This window comes from Cupressus sempervirens, chromosome 10, assembly GCF_028749045.1.
Source record: "Cupressus sempervirens isolate cs-2001-9-10 chromosome 10, ASM2874904v1, whole genome shotgun sequence".
Classification (NCBI taxonomy): Eukaryota; Viridiplantae; Streptophyta; class Pinopsida; order Cupressales; family Cupressaceae; genus Cupressus; species Cupressus sempervirens.
In genome coordinates this window covers 59,150,345-59,172,739 of record NC_143127.1, presented here as the reverse complement: position 1 = coordinate 59,172,739, position 22,395 = coordinate 59,150,345, and the positions used below count along the sequence as shown (strand labels likewise).

The 22,395-nt window shown below is 33.0% G+C and overlaps 1 protein-coding gene across 1 annotated transcript; it reads left to right on the top strand.

The window, feature by feature from the left end:
* Nucleotides 1-6,641: 6,641 nt before the first annotated feature.
* Nucleotides 6,642-8,049, top strand: LOC149532553 (uncharacterized). Its single transcript, XM_089805732.1, has 2 exons — nt 6,642-7,382; nt 7,471-8,049. Exons 1-2 carry the CDS (start codon nt 6,663-6,665, stop codon nt 8,047-8,049), a joined length of 1,299 nt encoding a protein of 432 aa, XP_089661858.1. The 5' UTR covers nt 6,642-6,662.
* Nucleotides 8,050-22,395: the final 14,346 nt, after the last annotated feature.

The following is a 22,395-nucleotide window of genomic DNA, read 5'->3' as shown; positions in this document are numbered from 1 at the left end:
CCACGATGGTGTAATGATGCTATTGACAGTTTGGAGGAACCGTGCACTTAGTTTATTATGTTTGATCTTATGATGGATGTATATGTATTCTATGATGACGTATCATGTGTATCATGTGATTGACTTTGATGTATCATGGATTAGAATAGGATGATGTACCTTATTTCACATATGTATATTCTTTGAGCTTGTCATACCTTGTGACATGTACAGTGGATGATTGAGCAGTTGGAAATGTAATGTTTAAACATTGGACTTATCATTATTATTTCATGTGGATGTTGTACTAGATGGATTCTTGTATGTAATTCAACGTTAAGGGATCTTTAAAGAATGTAATTTGTTATGTATGTTATGTTTATTTTCAGATGGACATTGCTATTGCTTTCGTTATTGTGAATAAGTTATGTGTGGTATTTACTTTCATGTAAAAAAAAAAAAAAGTTACCAAACTTAGTGAAACTCTAGGTTAATTCTTTGGATCCCTTGGCGGGGCATTACAAGAAACTATTTTCCACTACCCAATAGATATGCATCGACTCCTTGGATGCCTCCATCCCCCCCCCCAGCAATCAACCACTCCATCATGCCATGCACACATGATCCGACAAATATGGTGCGGCTTTCTATGCAGAGGTAATATTTAATATCATATTTGCTCCCAATGGATGGCATTATATTATTTCATTTTATTTTATATCACATTTCAAATATTTTAGCTATGAAGTTTATTGTGGAAATAAATGAAGTATTTTATTAGATAAGCTTTTTTCCAATTCTTCTATTTAGAAAAGAATGTCAGATTTTGTACTGATTAAAATAAATATCACAATATAAAGTTTAAAAATTACATTGTATTTTAAATATTAATAAATACTAATATTTTAAAAATAAATAAATATCGATATAATATTTGAATAAGCTTATACGATCGATAAATATATAACTATTCAAATATATTAATATTATTTAAGAATATAAATATTATTATTTTATTTAATGAATGTTAAAAAATAGTATTAAAAAATTAGAAAGTTAGTAATTTAAATATAATTATATTTTAATATTTAGATGATCATTTAAAATAGATTAATAAATTGCTTATATAATTTTATTTGTTTATGAATGTAATAGATAGATTGAAAAATAGAAATATATAATGTTCTTAAAAAATAAATTAAATTAAAATATTATTCATAAAAATGTATTGAACCACATAATTGAAATTAGAACTAAAACAATGAATTTATATAACAGAGAGTGTCAACTAGGTAGAATGAAAAGGTTAAAAATTTTTTTCTCAGTGTATATATAATGTTCTTAAAAAATAAATTAAAATAAAATATTATTCATAAAAATGTATTGAACCACATAATTGAAATTAGAACTAAAACAATGAATTTATATAACAGAGAGTGTAGCTAGGAAGAATGAAAAGGTTAAAAGTTTTTTTTCTATGTGTTTAGGCATAAATTGATCTTCACTATCATAAAATTGATATTCATTGTGTGTTTAGGTATTTGTGAGTGTTTAGGTTGTTTAGAATATATTGGAAATTCTAAAATTTATTATTATGATTACTTAACATTAAAAATAATGACAGTACTAAATATTAATAATGTTCATGTTATTAAAAGTTATTTATTAACTATTTAAATATGTATTTTTAAAAGTTAAATAATATTAATATTTCTATTTTTATAAATCTTAAAAAGATTTAATTGTATATTATATCAAAATTTAAATAATATACATGTATCTATTAATGATAATGAATTTTTTTAATAAGTAATGTTTTATCAATATATTATTAATGAAAATTAAATGTAAATAATAATTTATGTTTGTAAAATTGTAATAAACAAAGAAACAATATTTATAAAACAACGTACTTATATTAATAAATTTGAAAGATTCATAATATTATTTTTAGCAAATTTGATATTGAATTTGTAATAATAATAATTATTAAAAAATTAATAGATATATATGTTATATAAATTTTTCTATAATATGCTATTAAATTCTTGCCAATTATAATATTAGAATTATTAATATTATTTAACTTTTAAATAAATGATCTCTATTTAATAGACATTAAAATATATAATTAAAAAATAATTATATTTACTAAAAATTTATTTTGATATACATATTGAAATCAAATGATTATATATCATAATATAATAAGTATTAAAATAAAAATTTAAAATTAAAATATATTTAATTAAAATTAAAATTTAAAATTAAAATTAAACACCTAAGATTAATTATTAAATATAAAATAAATGTTAATAATACATTCTTCCTAATTGATATAATATGATTGATTCTTCCTCAACTTGATCTAAATTAATAAATTAGTTAACAAAACTTATAAATAAAAGTAATTGCATTGACCAATGTAAAGACAAATTCTGACAGGCACAACTTTCGATTTGATGGGCATGGCATGTGGATGATGGGAAGGGGGGCATGGAGGCACCCAGAGAGTCGAAATAACTCCCTGGGTAGCTGTTCAACCTAAGGAGTTTGCTAAAAAAACCAATGCATACATTTCCAAAAAGATAATAATCATTGACGTGTTATTGGCCTTTCCATGAAAAACAAAACTCTTCCTTGGCATAGGAAAGAAAAACCAAGGAAGAAACTTTAAAAAATAAAAAAATAAACATTACACAAATAATGGCACGGGATGATGAGACTAATGATTGTGTCAGAAAAAAATAGTTTTAAAAGTAGGGCAGGTTAGTTGAGGTATTGGGAAATTATTTATTGATAGAAACTCGAGATGTTTGAAAATTCTGGAAGGACGTTCTTGTCAAGGCATGTTACTTCTAGTTGGTTTATTAAAAATTTAGAAAATGTTAGTAGGTCAGGCTCATAATTTATGGTTTTAAGAATTCATGGAAAAATCTGCTGACACGGCAAGTTATTTATAGCTTGCTGCTTTATTAAAAATTTACGATAATGTCAGGTGCTCAGGCCTGATAGGGTGGCCATCTTCAGTGCCCTCTGCAATCCATATTTCCTTTTCTCTCTGCTTTTCTCACTCAGCCTTTCAAGAAATATTTTGTACATTGTACGACATGAAGATTGAGGCAGAAATAGAGTCATTTCACCATAAATGCCTCGTTCATCTTATATTCATTAGCGTGAAAGTGTCGGTTAGCAGTGGAATGCTGTGATGGAAGATTTAGTACAGAAAAAAAAATACAAGGAAGTAAAACTATGTGAATTTGATACATTGTAATAGGCCCTTGTGATGAGCTCTGATACCACTGTAATGGGCACCTATCGGTTATATGTTCATGAAACACTTTACAAGCGAGCTTTGATACCACTGTAATGGGCACCTACCGGTTATAACTTCATGAAACACTTTGCAAACAAGCTCTGATACCACTGTAATGGGCCCTTGTAATGAGCTCTGATACCATTGTAATGGGCATCTACCGGTTATAGCTTCATGAAACACTTTGCAAGCAAGCTCTGATACCACTGTAATGGGCACCTACAAGTTATAACTTCATGAAACACTTTGCAAGCAAGCTTTGATATCACTGTAATGGACACCCAAGAATGCCCAAAAGCTGAACCAAGGCTGAAATTATATTAATGCTGAGAATGCTGCAATCAATTACAAAGAGATGTATTCCAAAGGCCAAACCCTAAGGGAATGATGTTTAGAATGTTACAACAGAGAATGAACATCCTCTATTGCCAAAAAAAAGAGTGTGATTCACACATCCAAGCTCTTATCAAATGTAAGTCATCATCATCCGGTGATCACCAATGAAACTTTCAGCTCTATTTATCCTTTTCTTCATCCTTCTAGAAAGAACTAAACATTAATTAATTGCAAGAGCTAGAAGCTTCTCCTTCCAATAATTAATGCATACCCAAGAAATTCCTCCCTGACAATAATTAATTAAATCACGAGAGGCTTCCGTCTTTCCAATAATTAATACATACCCTAGAAGCTATTCCTTTAATAATTAATACAAAGTCACCTTTTAATTTTTAATTGAATGACTTTAATTTTCTTATCCTCCAATTAGACTTTGGAGAACGTGAGAGCTAAAAGATGGGATCATTACATACGTTAGAGGGGACGTGTTAATGGCGAGAATTTTATAATTACAAAGAACCCGCCACATTTCAATGTCTTCCAGATTGACTCGTGACAGATACTTCTGGAAACCATTCTGCTAAATAGAAAATTAGACAATGGGAAACAATGATCTCAAGGAAGCTTAAACAGGCATTTCGTATCATTCATCTCAGTGAGATTTTCACAGGCATTTATAAAAATCATTTCTCTCGTTGAAATTTAGATAGACATGTAAGAATCAATGAAATCTGAATAGACATGTAGAATCCGTCACTTCAATGAGATCTAAACAGGCATTTTGAATTATTCATCTCGATGAAATTTAAACAAGCACTTCGAAATCATTCTTCCAAATAAAATTTAAACGAGCATTTTACATCTCAAAATCTCAAAAATATTGAAAGTTAATTTGAATCGTTCGCCTTCGCCTTTTCACAGTCAATTTGGACATCTCATTGAAATTTAGAAATTTAACAGGCGATTTGAAGAACACTGGACATTTACATACAAGAGTTTCTAAAGGACGTCTCATTGAAATTTAGATAGTAAATTCGAACCATTCGTTGAAGTTTAGACAATAAATTTGGTCCATTCATAACATTGAAATTTTGATATTAAGACAGTAAATTCAAATCATTCACATCGTTACAATTTAGACATTTAACAAGAGATCTGAAAAACAATTTACATATCAACATTTTCAAAATTACATAATATTGCTAAACCAAAAAATCACTTACATATTTAATTAATCCTAAATTTGGATCCGGCATACATTACAATCCACAGCAAAATGTTAAAAATTAAAGAACCCGGAAGCAAACCCTAGACTCACTGGACAATAAGCAACTGAAGTACTCAAACACGGCACCTGGAGTTGCCCTGTTCTCTACTTACTACATTCATTGCAAGTGACCTCTGTTCTCTACCCGTTACATCCATTCCAGGTGCAGTCTGTCCTGTCTCCACTACATTCATTTATTTAGTGCTCAGGACTAGAACCTGCGTTGCTACAGAAAAAATACACTACGTATATGAGGGTTTCAAGTCAAGTGCGAGGAGAGCTCACACGCACCTTCGGGCTCCTTTCAGGTCTTTTATTCTATAACCTCCGATTTAATAATGGCTTCACTTTGACTCGGCGAAAGAATGTAAAATGTCAGAAGAATATCTCAGAGAGCACGCCAAAGAACAACCACCACCACAACAACAGGGGAACGGAAAAGAGCATCATTGCTACAAATTTCCTTCCTAAGAAGTACTTCTGGCACAGCGTGTGATCCGAGTGCAGCTGCGCCTGTAAGGATTCGCCTGCCCGCCGGATCGGCAATTATAGTACGACGCCCTGCGTCTCCAACAGGGTTTCCCAGCAAGGGAAGTCCATCACGATTCAACCACTAACATGTCAATAAAATCAGTCTCCTTGTTATGTTCGAGACCATAAAATCCTAGGTAGTGCATCTATATTTTAGTACTGCAAACTTTTTACTAGAATTTTAGTGTTTAGGAAGATGGGCATGTCAAACACCTAAACTTATCAAGCAATTTGAATCGGTACTCTTATGATTACAATGGAATTTATATCTCAACAGGAAATTATGAGCATTCAAAGTATCTCTATATCCAGAACGGACAGAAGCAATATAGCACTTAAAGCAGAATCCTTTTCACCCATGGAAAATCTGCAATTGCTTTGGATTGATGGAGAACATGTAGATGGGGACTTCCTAAATTTATATCCTGATTTGAGATGGCTGCGTTGGAATTCTTGTTCATTCAAATGTTTGCCATGGGAATGGTCTGCAAATCATCTAACTGTACTGGATTTGAGTTCCGATATAAAGGGTTCTCCTAGTGAGTTACAGGAACTTTGGAGTCAGGGATCTCTTTACAAGGTTGATTTTCGCATCAATGATAATCATTAGACCACATTATTGGTAGGCGTAGGTGATTCTATTTCAACATTTCATAATATTGTGATCTGGTTTACTTTTGACAGGAATTCAAATATCTCAATGTGCTTCGGCTGAGATCTGCTCAATATCTAGAGAGGCTTCCAGATTTCTCAATCTTCCCAGCACTTATGGTGCTGGATCTGGAAGATTGTCCCAACTTGAGGAGTATAACAGACTCCATTGGTATCCTAGAAGGACTCAAGTGCTTAAATCTTTCCTGGTGCAGAAACTTAGCAGAGGTTCCCTGTGGTATATCTAAGCTCTCATCACTTGAGAAACTTTCACTCAGCCATTGCTCTTCACTTAAGAAGTTGCCATGGGCCATGGAATAATTAACGGCTCTAAAATAACTAGATATAGGATTTCCAAGAAATATTGAGAATCTGCCAAATTTTGGCAAGCTCGTTAATTTGGAAAAGCTGATTTAAGCTGGCTGCTTGTCCATTAGAGTTCTTCCTAATTCAATTGGAGAGCTCAATAACTTAAAATAACTTGATATACAGTTTTTAGAACTTATTCTGGAGTTATCTTCATTGGGAAATCTCTAATGCTTGAAAGAACTGGTTTTAAGTGGCTGTGAAAGTTTAAGAAGTATGCCTACATCAATTGGAGAAATGAGTTGTCTGCGGTATCTTGAAATGAACAAATGTAGTAGCATAGATTGTTTACCAGAGGAATTTGGAGAGCTTGTTCAGCTGGAGGAACTGTATATCAATGACTGCCCAAGATTACTCATCTTTCCCAGTACTTTTGGAAATCTTGTAAACCTCAGAATTTTGGAAATGAGGCATAATCCTAATTTAATGCAACTGCCTTCAAGTTTTTCTGAGCTTCCATCACTGGTGTGGTTTGATGCAAATGGCTGCAATCTTTTAGACGGTCTTTATGAAGGGATCGGAGATCTATTGACTCTAGGAATCCTCAACCTAGACAATAACTTTTTCTGCCAACTACCTTCAAGCATTTGTAAACTTACTAATTTAACGAAGCTGAACTTGAATAATTGCCAATCTCCTGAAGAACTTCCTATTCTTCCCCAAGAAATTGTAGAGTTAGACGTGGGCAATTGTACACAATTGATAAGATTACCCAATACGTCATGTTTGAAGAGGTTGAGAAGTTTGATTCTATGCAATTGTGAAAACTTAATAGAAATGCCAGAGCTTAGCTCATGTCAGTTCTTGGTAGTGCTTAACATATCCAACTGGGTAAATATTAAAAGTCTGTCTGGAGTCGAAGGGTTGAAATCATTAGAAACGTTATACTTTGGGGGATCTGGTGTCTCTGTATTGGAGCTTAATCAGTATATCAAGGTATGTGGGACTATGTATTTTCTGTTCAAAATTCTTAATCTCTTGAGCATCCTTAAATGTGATTTTGACATTGATGTATGGTTGGCAGGATATGCCCAATTTAGAAGAAGTCTGCATCCACGCAAATGGAGTTCCATGGTGCTTGGAACTCAAAACAGGGGATCATTTTCTCAACGATGATAACTTCACAGATATACTAAATTATCCTATAGAAAATAACACCAAATGTGGAGGTATTTTCCTTTGCTTGGTTCTACACTTCATGCACGAGTATTGCAACTTCAGATCCTCTTCTGGAAATTCCATGGAGCTGGCCATCATAGCAGATGATCAAACAATCTGGGTTACAACTTTCAGCAACAGACAGAACATTGAGGGAGATCAGTTACACGTTTGTATGTATGGAGAAACACATTCGCTTGTTAAAAGGATGCAGGCTGCTCATAGTATTAATGTGAAAGCAAAAGGGAGGAACATTCAAATTAAAGAGTGTGGAATGCAGCTGGTTAATGACGGGATTGCGGATGAAAATTTTGAGATATTCCTTAAAGACCTGATTTTATTGGCGGAGAGTTACACCTCGAAAACATCCAAAGAGGATGCTGATGATATTGAAGATGATATTCCACAGAGAACGAGAGCTGAATTAGAACTTGATAGTGGATAGTGACAAAGGTGCACGTCTATATAAGATGTCAAAAAATTATTATAATACTAATAATATTAATATTGATAATTTCTACAGCAAGTCAAATTGTGATATTGCTATCAGGATTTAACTGTGTGATTTTTGAGTCAAACTCATTGACCCTGTGCTTCACCTTGTGAGCATCACTTAGATCCAATGAGTGCTAAGTGTTCCATTTATTCTCATGAGAGATGGATTCATGTTGAATCACTACTCATGAAACATGGGTCAATGAGTTTGACTCAAAAATCACATAGTTAAATTGTGATGATCCCATCTTTTGGCCTTCACGCTCTCCAAAGTCTAAGTGGAGGATAAGAAGAAATTAAATTAATTTCTTATAAAGTCATTCAATTAAAAATTAAAGGTGACTTTGTATTTAATTAATTTAATTATTTACAAGGGAGTAGCTTCTAGGGTATGTATTAATTATTGGAAGGATGGAAGCCTCTCGTGATTTAATTAATTATTGTTAGGGAGGAATTTTTAGGGTACGCATTAATTATTGGAAGGAGGAAGCTTCTAGCTCTTGCAATTAATTAATGTTTTAGTTCCTTCTAGAAGGATGAAGAAAATGATAAATAGGGCTGAAAGTCTTATTGCTGATCATCAGATGATTTTAACTTGCATTTAATAAGAGCTTGGATGTGTGAATCACACTCCCTTTTTTTGGCAATAGAGAACGTTCATTCTCTGTTGTAACATTCTAGATGTCATTCCCTTAAGGTTTGGCCTTTGGAATACATCTCTTTGTAATTGATTGCAACATTCTTAGCATTAATATAGTTTTAGCCTTAGTTCAGCTTTGGGCATTCCTAGGTGTCCATTACAGTGGTATCAGAGCTATTAGTCCTGCCATCCTGTGGAGTTCTTATAGGGAATTTGGAACAGCGAGATAAAGGGAAATGAGTTTGACAAAATGTATACTAGTCTAGATCAAGAAAATGCAATGCTTAGGTGAGTTCATTACAAGAGCATAACAGGCAAATGGATATGATGTTGCAGCTTATGGCTTGACAGATAGGCATCAATATTGACAATCTATATGTTGCTCCAGTGCAGAAAGAAGTTGTTTCCTCAGGTGGGATCAAGACACATATAGAGCCACCGAGCTATGATGCTGGTGATATGGAATCCATCGATGTGGGATTAGAAGAATGCAAGGATACTATCATATCAGTAGCCACTTCTATGTCAATTGAACCATCCAATGAGAAGTTTAATGGTATAAACACAGTGGTTGATGTATTTTCTAATGAAGCCACACATGTTGATGATTATAAATTTTCATCAACTACAAATTTAGTTCAATTTTCTATTGCAACAGTTAATGTTGTTCCTATATCCATATATTTCGATGCGGCAACACCTATTGTTGATACAGTTAGCATGAGTACATATGGTTCACTTGCAACTACATATTTTTCAATGCATGATGGTGATAATATGCGTTCCAGTCCAATATATATTATGTGGATGGATACAGGGAAGAAGACATTTCATAGATCTTCTATGGAGTTGCCTTATGGTGACATTCTGACTTCATTAGCACAAGTTTTGAATGCTAGGCTACAGAGGTTGGTCCTGATGATGCAGGTTTGCAGTTGGTTTAACTTTCATATGGATATCACATATTACTTCAATTGGGATCCAGGTGGAGGTTGCAGTTCATTATGTTACTTAATTGCTTGAGGACAAGCAATTTCAAGGAGGGCATATTTGTAATGATTCCATCTTTTGGCCTTCACGTTCTCCAAAGTCTAAGTGGAGGATAAGAAAAAATTAAATTAATTTCTTATAAAGTCATTCAATTAAAAATTAAAGGTGACTTTGTATTTAATTAATTTAATTATTTACAATGGAGTAGCTTCTAGGGTATGTATTAATTATTGGAAGGACGAAAGCTTCTCGTGATTTAATTAATTATTGCTAGGGAGGAATTTCTAGGGTACACATTAATTATTGGAAGGAGGAAGCTTCTAGCTCTTGCAATTAATTAATGTTTTAGTTCCTTCCAGAATGATGAAGAAAATGATAAATAGGGCTGAAAGTCTTATTGCTGATCATCAGATGATTATAACTTGCATTTGATAAGAGCTTGGATGTGTGAATCACACTCCCTTCTTTTGGCAATAGAGGACGTTCATTCTCTATTGTAACATTCTAGACATCATTCCCTTAGGGTTTGGGCCTTTGGAATACATCTCTTTGTAATTGATTGCAGCATTCTTAGCATTAATATAATTTCAGCCTTGGTTCAGCTTTGGGCATTCCTAGGTGTCCATTACATAAATCCTAATAGCAATATCACAATATTAATATTGACTATAGGAAAAACCATTATTTAACTATTTATTAATTTAATAACAAGTGTATAAATTGAATCACTTGATTCCATCGCCACAAGGAAGTGCTTGGCCTCCTTGGCTGCCATTCTTAAGAAAGGCACCTCCAACGCGCTCTTCTATTCCACCTTACTCTTACACTCAGTGTCAAGGAAAGGCCTGAAACGATGAGTTGAATGAAGGGTTGTTGGAGCTGTTGCTCTCGAAATACTCATTGAAATTACATCAAAGCAACAAAATGACAGCCATCGAGGTAGGGCAGTAGAAGCACAAAATAAAAATAGTTAAATAATAAAAGCTTGGACCACATACATAGTTTGTTCTTAAATTAACTTTTCTTGCAACTTCACATTGTTAGACATTTGGGCATTCTTTTCTTAGTCCAACCTTCTATTAAGGATATATGGTTGTCGATCTTTTCTAAGATTGAAGACAAACACAAAAAATAGAAAATCCAATGGTTATATCTTGTTGGAAGGGTTTAGATTGTGTAAAAGGTTTTGGCATATCACAAAATATATTACTTCTCTACTTAGATGTTTGCCAATTATTAGTTCAATGTGCTAGAAAATCTTTTAAGAGACTTTTTGTGGTCATAAGATTGAGGCTTCAAATAATAACAATTGTTATTGGTAATGCAAAATGACTGGTTTGACTTTTACAACTATATCAAGAGTTAAATCACTAGACAACTCTCAAATAGAATCAACATTCTCCTTTCATCGATATGAACAAGAATGAAAAATAATCCATTATAATTATTAGGAGAAAAGAAGAATCTTGATTGCAATAACTCTCACTAGTGCTCTCTTAATATATATGAGTTTATGTGTGATACTTTATTAGCTTTTTATTGGCTATGTTTATGCATTTGAATATCCATTTTCCCCAATGAATAAAGTTGTTGTGTTACAAGCATTATGAGAAGATGTCCCTTATGGTATTGCAATGTACCCCTCAAAAAGATGCCAGGTCTTCTAATGATGACTTACTCTTACATTTTTTTTAGATTCGTAGGTTGTGGTGGAACAAAGAAAAGTTAGAGGATTTGAGCATGAGCATAACCACAATGATTGTGTAAGATCACACTCAAGGGAATGATGCACAACCACACATTAGTTGATTAATTAAAATTGTATAAAGTATATAACTTGAGGCACCTATATATATTTAATCCCAAGGTTATTATGCCGAGATATTAATTTAAAATAGTTAGGTTGTCCATTTAGTAAATGGGAGTTACAAATATAGATTATAATGAGAGTGAGGGAGGCAGGAGGAGAGAGAGTAAGATGAATTTAATATAAAGAATAAATGAGAGGTAGATGGGGAAACGTATGGAGAGACAATCTATAGATAGATGGGTGATAGGAAGATAAATAGGAGGAGGATATAGGTACATAGGAGAGAATAAGTAAATAGGGGTAAGATAAAACAAAGATAGCTAGGGAGAAAAGAATGTAAGTATACAAGACTATTGGCTTAATCCCCACACTCTCAAAGGTGCAAGGGTTAGCAAAAGTATGAGTGATTTGGCCATTCTACATAGGTTTTATTTGGTGCAGCCTATTTTCTTCATCAATTACAATGTCTAAATGATGTGAGAATAATAAAATTAAGATAAATACAAGGAATTGGGGACTTAATTATTCATTCCAAGTAATTTGAATTTGAGGACATTGATCAAATCAATACTCAAATAATTTGAGGGCATTGATCAAATAAGCAATCGTACAAGGTGCTATCAAAAGTATTCTATTACAAATAATGATCATAGAGGATGAACAATTTAGTAGTCCTATTATAAAGATCTTTTCTAATTGTACTTAGTTTTGAATTGTAAAAGTGTGAATGACAAGCTTTAAATTCAGTTTCACTATTGGAAGTGGCAAAATTTTCTATAATAATTAGTATAATATTCCAAAGCTAAAATAAATAAAAGGATGGAAGTTTTTCTATATCAATTCAATTAGTTTAATATTCAAGCCTATAAAAAAACTAAAATAGGATAAGAGCCTAGAGGCATCAATAGTAAAATAACCAAATTCTTCACAAGCTTGAGAATATTGCACTCGCTTGTATTGGTCATAAATATATTCCATCTTAAATGCCAAATAACTAGAAATAGAAAAACCCTAGAAATCAAGGAATTCATAAGCTATAATATTTGTATTGTATAAATATCAGAGTCCATAGTTAGCACATACAAAACTTACAAATGATGATGCTGGCATCTACAAGCATATAAACCCAATTAAAACATTACTTAATTCATGTAAAAATCACTAAAATTTAATGCACCAATTGAAGAATCTATTGGTTTCAAACTTACAGTGACTAGAAGCTGTTTATTTGAAATGCATCCACGGTTGTCTTTCACTTGAGAGTGCGCCCTGTTAGTTGAATTCTTAGATGAGAAAATAAGAGAGAAGGAAAATTCAAGACAAGAACAGGGAAGATCTAAATGCATACATTTTATACAATATTTCTATATATCAAGAGCATCATAAATTGTAGCAGTTAAAGTGAAACACGACATAAAATGCACTGAAACGAAAGTTGAGCTTTATAGAACATATGGAAGGCACAACACAGAATCCTCCTGCAGAAAATTATTGCATTAGTTTTGAATTTAGCATAGAGATAAAGTGTTTGAGGTACTCACAGAATGTCAAGTGAAAAAAAATGTATGGCGACATACTATGTCTTCTATTTGAAAAGCTATTCAAGTAGATTGGTTTCAGAAGCAATCTTTCAAATACTAGCAGATTGTGAAAAGCTAATCCCAATACTCTTATTAAATCTTCTTCAGCATGAAAATCAGTCAGCACCAACGTTCTAAAAACATAACTATACCTTGTAAGCAAACTAAAAATATAGAATTTATACCTCTGTAGACTTGGCGAGACTGGTAGTAGAGAATTATAATGAATGTTTGTCAATACCGATCATTTGGGATTTAGATACAAACTTGGATTTGCCATGACGAGACTGATGTTTATATACTTTAAACAATTTGATAGAACAATCTAATACAAATTGTTGAGCGGAAGAATGTGGGGCTTCTTTTATGCAAGGAAGAGGCTTATAAAAGTAGTTGTTGCATTCACATAGCTGACCTGGACTAGTGAGCATGTGAATATTTTGTGTTGTAAAACATTGCATTTGTATTGCATTTTCTAATTATATAGGCTAATATATACTACCAAATCTCTATTCAGTTAATTGCCGAGCATGTTTCAACATTTAACCTTAACAGTCTAAATTAGCAATGGTTTAAACTGACATTGTCTGAAAAAGAAAAATCATTAAAGATAGAGGCTTCCGCTACAGTTCCCTGGTAGGAAATAATGTATATTATATAAGGTATTTAGTGATGTCTAGAGGTATTGAAAATATGCAGAGCTAGCTGCCACTTGTATGTGAGTTGGTTTGTGCCTTGAGATTTACTTCCTTGAGGTCATAGGTTCGACTCTCCTTCGTAGTGGAGAATGGCTTTAGGAGTGGAATTTGCCTCAAAAGTTTTCAAACTAGTGACAAGCTCCAAAAACTTAACATATGGCAGCCTTTTCAATGTGTCTTATGCAGTGAAGATGTGGAAACTGTAGACCATTTATTTATTCAATGTTCTTTTGCCCAAAAATGCTGAAACTTTGTCATGCAAAAACTTAACCTTTCGATGCCCCTACCATACACATTGTGGGAATTGTTTCAATCTTGGCCGATCCTCTTTTCTAAATCCTTCTTTGCTTGCATTTGGAAATGTTCTCCTACACTTGTCATTTGGGCAATTTGGTGGGAACGTAGCAAATGAATATTTAGAAATGTGACTAATTCCTTAGATTTGGTCCTTAAGGGATTAGAGAAGCAATTTCGGAAGTGGTCAATGCTCGTGTCAAAGATAAGATCAACAATTATAGCTTCACCCAATGGGATAACTTCATCCTTAAAAGATGGAAGCACATTTCTATCCCTCCATTTGTGGCCTCCTCCCCTCCAAAAAACCATGTTGACAGATCTCAAATCAAGTGGCTACCTTCGACAAATGGCTATATCAAAATGAACTTCGATGGTTCTTCGAAAGGCAATCCTGAAAAAACTGGTTGTGGCATGTGTTTACGAAACCATTTGGGTGAAGTTCTTGCATTCAAATGTCTCTCTTTACCCTCAAGCACAAACAATACAATAGAGGCACTTGGACTACTTTATGGTTTGGTTTTGGCCAAGAACTTGGAATTAAAAGTGATTCATATTGAAGGTGATTCCACTTTCATCATTAATGCTTGCATCAAGAGACAAATCTTTAATTGGAGAATCAAATATATCATGTCTAAAATCTGGTATTTGATTGACTCATTTGATTCTTGCCTCATTTCACATATTTATAGAGAAGGAAATTCGGCTGCTGATCTTTTAGCAAAATGGGGTTCTGATGGCATTGATCTTGATTCCACAAGACTAAGTATCAATGTGAAAGACTTTCTAGATTTAGCACACATAATTGATACAGATAAAGAGCTTTATGTTGCTACCTAGGAATCTTTTTGTCAATGTAAATGTAATAGATATTGATATGCTCTTTTGTATTGGCTATGAATTGGTGTTTTCTTTCCAAATTCTTTCCCTAATGATCCCTTGAATCTGGTATATTGATGCAGGAGCATCTTGCATGGGAAAATTATTGAAAAAAAAAAGAAAAATAAAAATTGAAAAATAAAAATAAAAATAAAAATAAAAAATTTGTGGAGGAGAGAGAAAGTGACGAAAATTAGAGGAGAAATAATTTAAAAAAATAAAAAATGGGAAAAAAGAAAAAAGAAAAGAGGATTTTTATTTTCGAGGTGCATAGGTGGCATAATAGAAAAAAAATAAAAAATAAATGGTTGTCATTCCATTTATTGAGGTGTGTGGGTAGACTTCTAGAAAGTTATGAATATTGTAGAAAGTTTTGGAAGTTGTAGAATGTTGTGGAAGTTGTAGAAGGTTGTGGAGGAATTCTAGAAGGTTGTGGATAAGTCATGCATGGGGTGGTAAGTGCCTATTTAAGCAAGGCATATGAGCATTTCTAATAAAGCTTGAGGAGGAGTAGCTTGAGAAGGAGAAGCTTGAGAAGTAGAAGCTCGAGGAGTAGAAGCTCGAGGAGAAGCTTGAGAAGTGGAAGCTTGAGAAGGAGAAGCTTGAGAAGTGGAAGCTTGGGAAGGTGAAGGCTTCAAGGTGTGAAAGAGAAGGAGGAAGTGAAGAGTGAGTGTTCTTGAATCTATGAACAGAGTGCCGAATGTGAGGCAGTTTACAGTAGGATTGTGATGGACTTGTGAGTGTGTAGACAGAGCGCCAAATGTGAGGCAGTTTACACTTGGATCTTGGATAAAGTTGGAGAAGAGCTAGTGACTGCGGTTTAGAAACAAGGAGGTTGCTTGGTGGCTTGCGAGCACAAGTTGAGATCTTGGAGGTTTCTACCAGAGTGTGGATCTGGACTAGCTTAGGCTTGGATTGGATCTTGAGAGATCTTGGAAAAATGTTATTGTAACTACTATTGAATTTTCAAGTATAATAAAATTGTCTTGGTTGTGAGTTGGTAAGGGTGGTGTGGCCTTTCGTCAGTGGTATCAGAGCGTACCTTCATCATCATCATCATCATATATATATATATATATATATATATATATATATATATATATATAATGGTGCCTCTGTCACCTTTGCCTTAAAAAAATAAAAAATAAATATGGGGAGTCATTGAATTGTTTTCAAAATGATAGCAGAAGCATTTTGAACATTGTGAATGAAGCCTATTTTGAGAGATTTTTAATTTGGTGTATTGTTTCTTGAAATATGTGGTGTAAATATGAATCACATGACTTGATTATTATTTTAGGGCTAGTTTTGACAAGTGTGTTTGGATTTTTTGGAATGTAAGTTTCTCCCAAAATGTAAAGGTGTAATAGAGGATTACAGAAAAGTCACGTGGGTTAATTTAGGTTTTTCTGGAAACAATCAAAGACTTCTATAAAAGAGGCACAATGTAATGTTTTTTATCGATCATGCAATAAAATCACTTTATAATTTCTATAAGTACCTATACTGTGTATTTTGTCTTTAATTATTATTTTGGATCCAATCCATCCACCCCATTAGGATTCTGGCCTAATGTGAGTCTGATATGGGTCTGAAGCATTTTGAACATGGGAGTAGATTTTCTTTTTCTAAATGTATGAATTGTTATCTCCATTCCAAATGAACTGTGATTACAATGTAAATCATCCTTAATGAAAAATAGGTTCTCCATTTGTAATTTGTTGGAAAATCTAGATAGTTACAAATATAGGAACACCTTTTCTCTGTGCACATTTCTTTACCATGCACTATTTGTCCTTCTCTTTCTAAAATGGTGACTTATTCCTTGGAACAAATTAAGAACTTAGTTGATTACATTTGTGCCCCTAGTACAACATTCCCTCACTCAACAAATTCTATTCACATTTTAAAAATATTTTGAATCTAAAATATATTTAGAGCTACATCAAATTATGAAACATTGTCCTTTCAAAGGAGTGGTAGTGATGTTTCTAAGCATTATCAATATGGGCATTTAATGCATTATCATATATTAATCAAGGGATTGTGGTCATTTAATATCTCACACATCATGGTTGTTGGTTTAGTTTGAGATAACCCTTCTCTATTTGGAATGGTGTCTTGGAACATGTGCTCTTAGTAGAGCATTATCTCAGTTAACAAAGGGCTTAATTTATTTTGCTAAATTCTATACACATTCTCAAAAATCTTTTAGATATTACATCAAATTATGAAATGACGTGATCCTTTCAAAAGCGAAGATTTCATAAACACTGAATTAACATCCAAATAAGATTGATGACACAAGTGTGTTATGCTATATATTTTCGCCATGTATAAAGCCCTTTAAAAATTAAAAAGAGAAAATAGGGGAAAAGCATGAAGAGGAAGGGGCATTAAGAAAAGATTCCAACCATTCAAAATAGGCTCCCAAAAAGTGCACATAAAACATCTATGATAAACCCTAGGATATACGATTAACATGAGAATAGAAAAACATGGAACAATGCTGAAATTTTATTCACCCGAAGCCCAAAACTTAAAAGCAAGAAAGTTCGATTCCGAAAAATCGCAAAAGCATTATCCATTCTCAGGTAATTTTTTTTTTACCATATACTGATATACATAAACATTACCATATCTGAATCTTTGTGAGGTCCAATAGATAAATATTTCTTTTTAAACATTAATTTCAAATTTTCTTATATTTAGAAAAGATAATTTTAATAATTATTTTTATAGATAGGGAGTTGTCCCTCTAAATTGGCTGAGAAAGAGTTGGACAGAAGATAATACTTTTAGTACAAGATAAAATAATAAGATAGGGTAAAAGTTATTTAACTTCTCTTTGACAATTTAAAGGAGGTCATAGTTACAAAGAAAATGATGATTTTATATAAGAAAGAGAGTGAAAAAATTTAATTAAATTTCAAAACATCAAACTTCATTGAAAATTAAAAACATGAAATACAATTAAATATCATATAATAGAACATTTTGCAATATAATGAAAATAGACATTTATTTTCATATTTATTTCTCTTAAAGAATACTACACATCACTCTTGTCTTATAAATATTGATTATATATCTATCATTCGAATTATAAATACTTATAAGTATCCTTTCCCTTAAATGTCTTTCCTCTTAAATCTGAGAAACTATTATCAGATACTCAGTTCAAAAATAAGCTTGATTCAAATTCAGTTTACAATTTAACTTTATGTAAGACTACGAAAAAATTATAACAATATCTCCTAGATTGTTAATCACATTCACCAATTTGTGGCAATGAGGAGATTCAATAATGTTCTATCTATTGGAAGTACCAATGTTTACCTCTTTTATTTCACACTCTCTGCACTAGATGCATTTCTTTTCCTGAGATTTAGTCAGCGAATATTTGTGCCAATGGTTTCTTTAGATAATACATGGCAGCTCTGATTGCATTAAATGGGTTCTTATATTTGCCTTAGATAATTATTATGAGACAATGGTTTCCCAACAAACAAAAAGGAACCAGTAAATTGTGTAAAAACTTAAAAAATTTCTGTCAACTCTACGAGATGACTGATAGGAGAAATCACTCTATAGAAGCAAGGAGCCGAGTGATAGCAGGGGGTGCCAAGTTAGCTTGACACCTATAGTGATAAGTAGCTCAGTCAACTCTAGGACTAGGTTCACGCACAAAACTCTGTCAACATTAACCCGACCTTACTTGGTTAACAAAAGAAACCAAGCGAGCTTGGAGAACTCAGTCAGGTAAGGACTGAGTGAACTCAGTCAATACTTCTTAGATTGATGCATGAGCATCTAGTGGTGTAAGGGCAATCTCGTATCACCCAAAAACATGCTCAGTGTTAGTTTCTATTTAATGTGTTTTCGTTTCTGGATATCCATTTGGGTCAAATAGAGATTCCAACTCTCATAGTTCCTCTATTGGTTTTCTTGGTTAGAGTTTTTGAGCACTTGGGATGTATCAAAGTAGAAAATAGGCTATTCTGTAATTGAGCCATAATTATAATGAGTTAGAGGGTGTAAGTTGGAGGGATGATTATACTTGTAATTTAAAGCACTCTAGAAAAAGAATAGGTTAAAAGGCTTTATAGTTTGAAAATTATTGCAATTTTAAGTTGCTTCAAATAAATGGCCTTGTAAGGGCCCAAAAGTGGGGGATGAGTAGAGTTCGTCCATAAGGCTATAGAGAACTTGGATAACTTTTCAAAAATGTAAACGGTTCATTAATCTGAGTCCCAAATCAAAAGTTATGCCTCCTAGAAGTTGGACTATCATTTCTGGATTCTTCTAATTTTACACTAACTTCTAATGTGTTTTCTAGAACCTTCTATTTTGGCAGTGGATGCCAAATGGCATATTCTAAAATGTATTCCTAACTCAACCTAATTCAGGTTACTTAAGGTCACTTCTGGCATTGTAAAGGCAATTTTTAGTGGAATTTGGGAGAAGGTACTGTGAGAAAGGTTTTCTCCAGAATCTGATAACATTGTAAGCCATAGGGCATGTCATTGGGTCTATATGTATTGTACTAAATGTAATAGCATATCACTTCTAATAATAATATTCCCCCTTTTCCTATTGTGTTCATTTTGTCTTGGGTTGTGCCCTTATCATAGATGAAGGATGCTCAGTTAGCGCATGAACATAACAAGGACCAAGCTAGGAGGAAAGGACATAGTTAACAAGGGACCAAGCTTGATGATAAACTGACTAACACTTTGGTCTATCCATTATTAAAACATAGACAATAGAAGAGACTTGCAACTCTACTTTTCCCAAATACCAAACATAATGTAGAATGGATAGAAAAGAAGACAATAACAACCCAGATAACTAGAGATTGAATAATATGCTTTCTTGCTTACTTTCTATTCAAAAAATGATTCAATTATTACAAATCTAGGAGCATATGGCTTCAAACTAGAACCAAAATACATTAACCTACAACTTCTATTGATAATATGGACTTGTAGCACTAGATGACTACATAAATAAAGCCTGGAGTAGTCACTGCTTTGACAAGATAAATAAAATGAACTTATAATGAACAAAGAGATCTAATCTTGTGTTCAATGAGTTGCAAAAAGAGGCCAAGCCATCAAGGAGTCATTAAAGACCATTAGGAGAAGATGCGAGGAGAATCACATCATTAGCAAATAGGAGAATAGAGATCAATACATGACGTAATAACAACCATCGCCATGGAGCAAGCAATCACAAAGAAATGCCTCAAGCTCGTCGATGTAGATGCCAAAAAGAATGGAGAAGAGAGGACAACCCTATTTCACCTTGATAGTGCTATGGATAGGATCAGAGAATTCCTGATAGTCCTGAATCTACCCTCAATGCACTTGTATAACCTCATAATAGCTATAAGAAGAATATCTGAGATCTCAATATCCCTAAGACATTGAAAGAGAGCTTCCCGAGGAACAGAGTTGAAGTCTTTGTGGAAGTCAACAAAGCAGCAATAAACTTTCTCTGAGCAGTGGCAAGCCTCCTCAATGATGGTTGGTAAAGTCAAAATGTGATTAGTGGTCTGAAAATTCGAACGAAACCCAACCTGACCTCTAGCATAGTCGTATAGAGTTTGATGAAAGTATGCCAAACCATGATGATCCTATAGTTTTCAGGGTTAGAAGCTAGCGCAAATTTATGGATCAGATAGATAATATGTCATGACCAAGACTTAGGGAAGCTGATGCAAACCACTCGATTAAAGAGCACTATAAAAAAGGAACCTAGGAAAGAGATACCCAACTTGAAAAATTTAGCTTGAAATCCTTCCTCATCTGAAGTTTTTCTATTGTTCATAACTCTAACTAGCTCACAAATGCGAGAAAAGGAGAAGAGGTGACAATGGGTGGGGGGAGGATGAGATGGAGGGGGCTGGCTAGGAATATCATAGAATGTGGAGGTGTGGGAGGCAAGGAGTGAAGGTCCAGAGTAGAGGGAGGGAGGTGGCGAGGAAACATGGTGAGCCAAAAGAGCTTTGGAGACTAGAAGAACATGACACAAAGAGATTTATATTGCAGTAAAGTGAACTTCTATTTCTTATGGCAAAGAAAGTAGTAGTTGTCGAGCCTCAACTGAGAGGAAGAGGATGAAGAAGTAGTGGATAGAGTAGAGAGAAGCATGCGATGAAAGGATTTGCAATCCTCATCAAACCACTAGTTCATGGGGAAAGACCAACAAGTGGGGCGAGGGGTGAGTGATGACAAAACTTATATGTATCTAATATTTAGAAAATCTTAATTCTAATTTATGATCAGAACTACATAAGATTGCAGATGAACTATATAAGATTGCAGATGATTTTAGACAATGGGAAAAAATAGCATCCTAGAAGAAAATAAAACAAATTTACATAGATTACACATCAAAGACTTGTATAGTTATATAAGATGATTTGATAAATTAATTACAAATTTTCTCAAGATCTTGGAGATATTGATTACTATCACAGTTGTGAGGTATTTTAACAGTTACCTTCCTTTGCTTGCACAAAAATTTAAAATTATTAAAACTAAATAAATATAAAGTTAGTCAACAACACTTGACCAATATCTACAATTGTATCATCCATCTTATTAATACTTATAATAGTTATTATATTATCCATCTTATTATAAACTAAAATAGTTTGATTTCTTAATAATTATATGGTGACAAAGTAGAAAACATGAAGTCTCACAAAATAGTCAATCCCAACAAATCCCCATGGTTTCTTTAACTATTAACTCAGAAATTTTCTGCAAAACAAAAATGTTTTCAATTCTTTACCTTAAAAATGAAATTATTATATAATGAAAAATCAGAAAATATAATCCACTATTGTTAATTAATGCTATTGTAATGATAAATCATCCAAACATTTAAAAAAGATTGACCAAATCAGAAAAATTATGCATAACAAAAAGTCTTCAATTCCTAATGCTAAAAACTATATATATATATATATATATATATATATATATATATATATATATATATATATATATATATATATATATATATATATATATATATATATATATATATATCAGAAGATGTTTATTTTAATGCTAGTGTATGGGCATCATCCAAACATTTAAACAATATTGACTACCGTGCTCTGACACAAGGTTCAAGGTTGAGGTTGAAATGGCACAACCTTGTGCCAGTAACTTTCCTTATCCGGGCATAGTGGAATGTATTCCCAAAACCTTTCTTTCAAATGAAACGCAATACCATCAAAACAACCACGATTAATACAGTGAGTAAAACACAAATAATCTCCCACAACAACGGAGTTGTCGTAACCTCCTTTACTGAAGGAGATTTGTGGAAACCTTGCAAACTCCCTCCACTTCCAAACTAGCTCCTCTTCATCGTCCTCATAAAATAA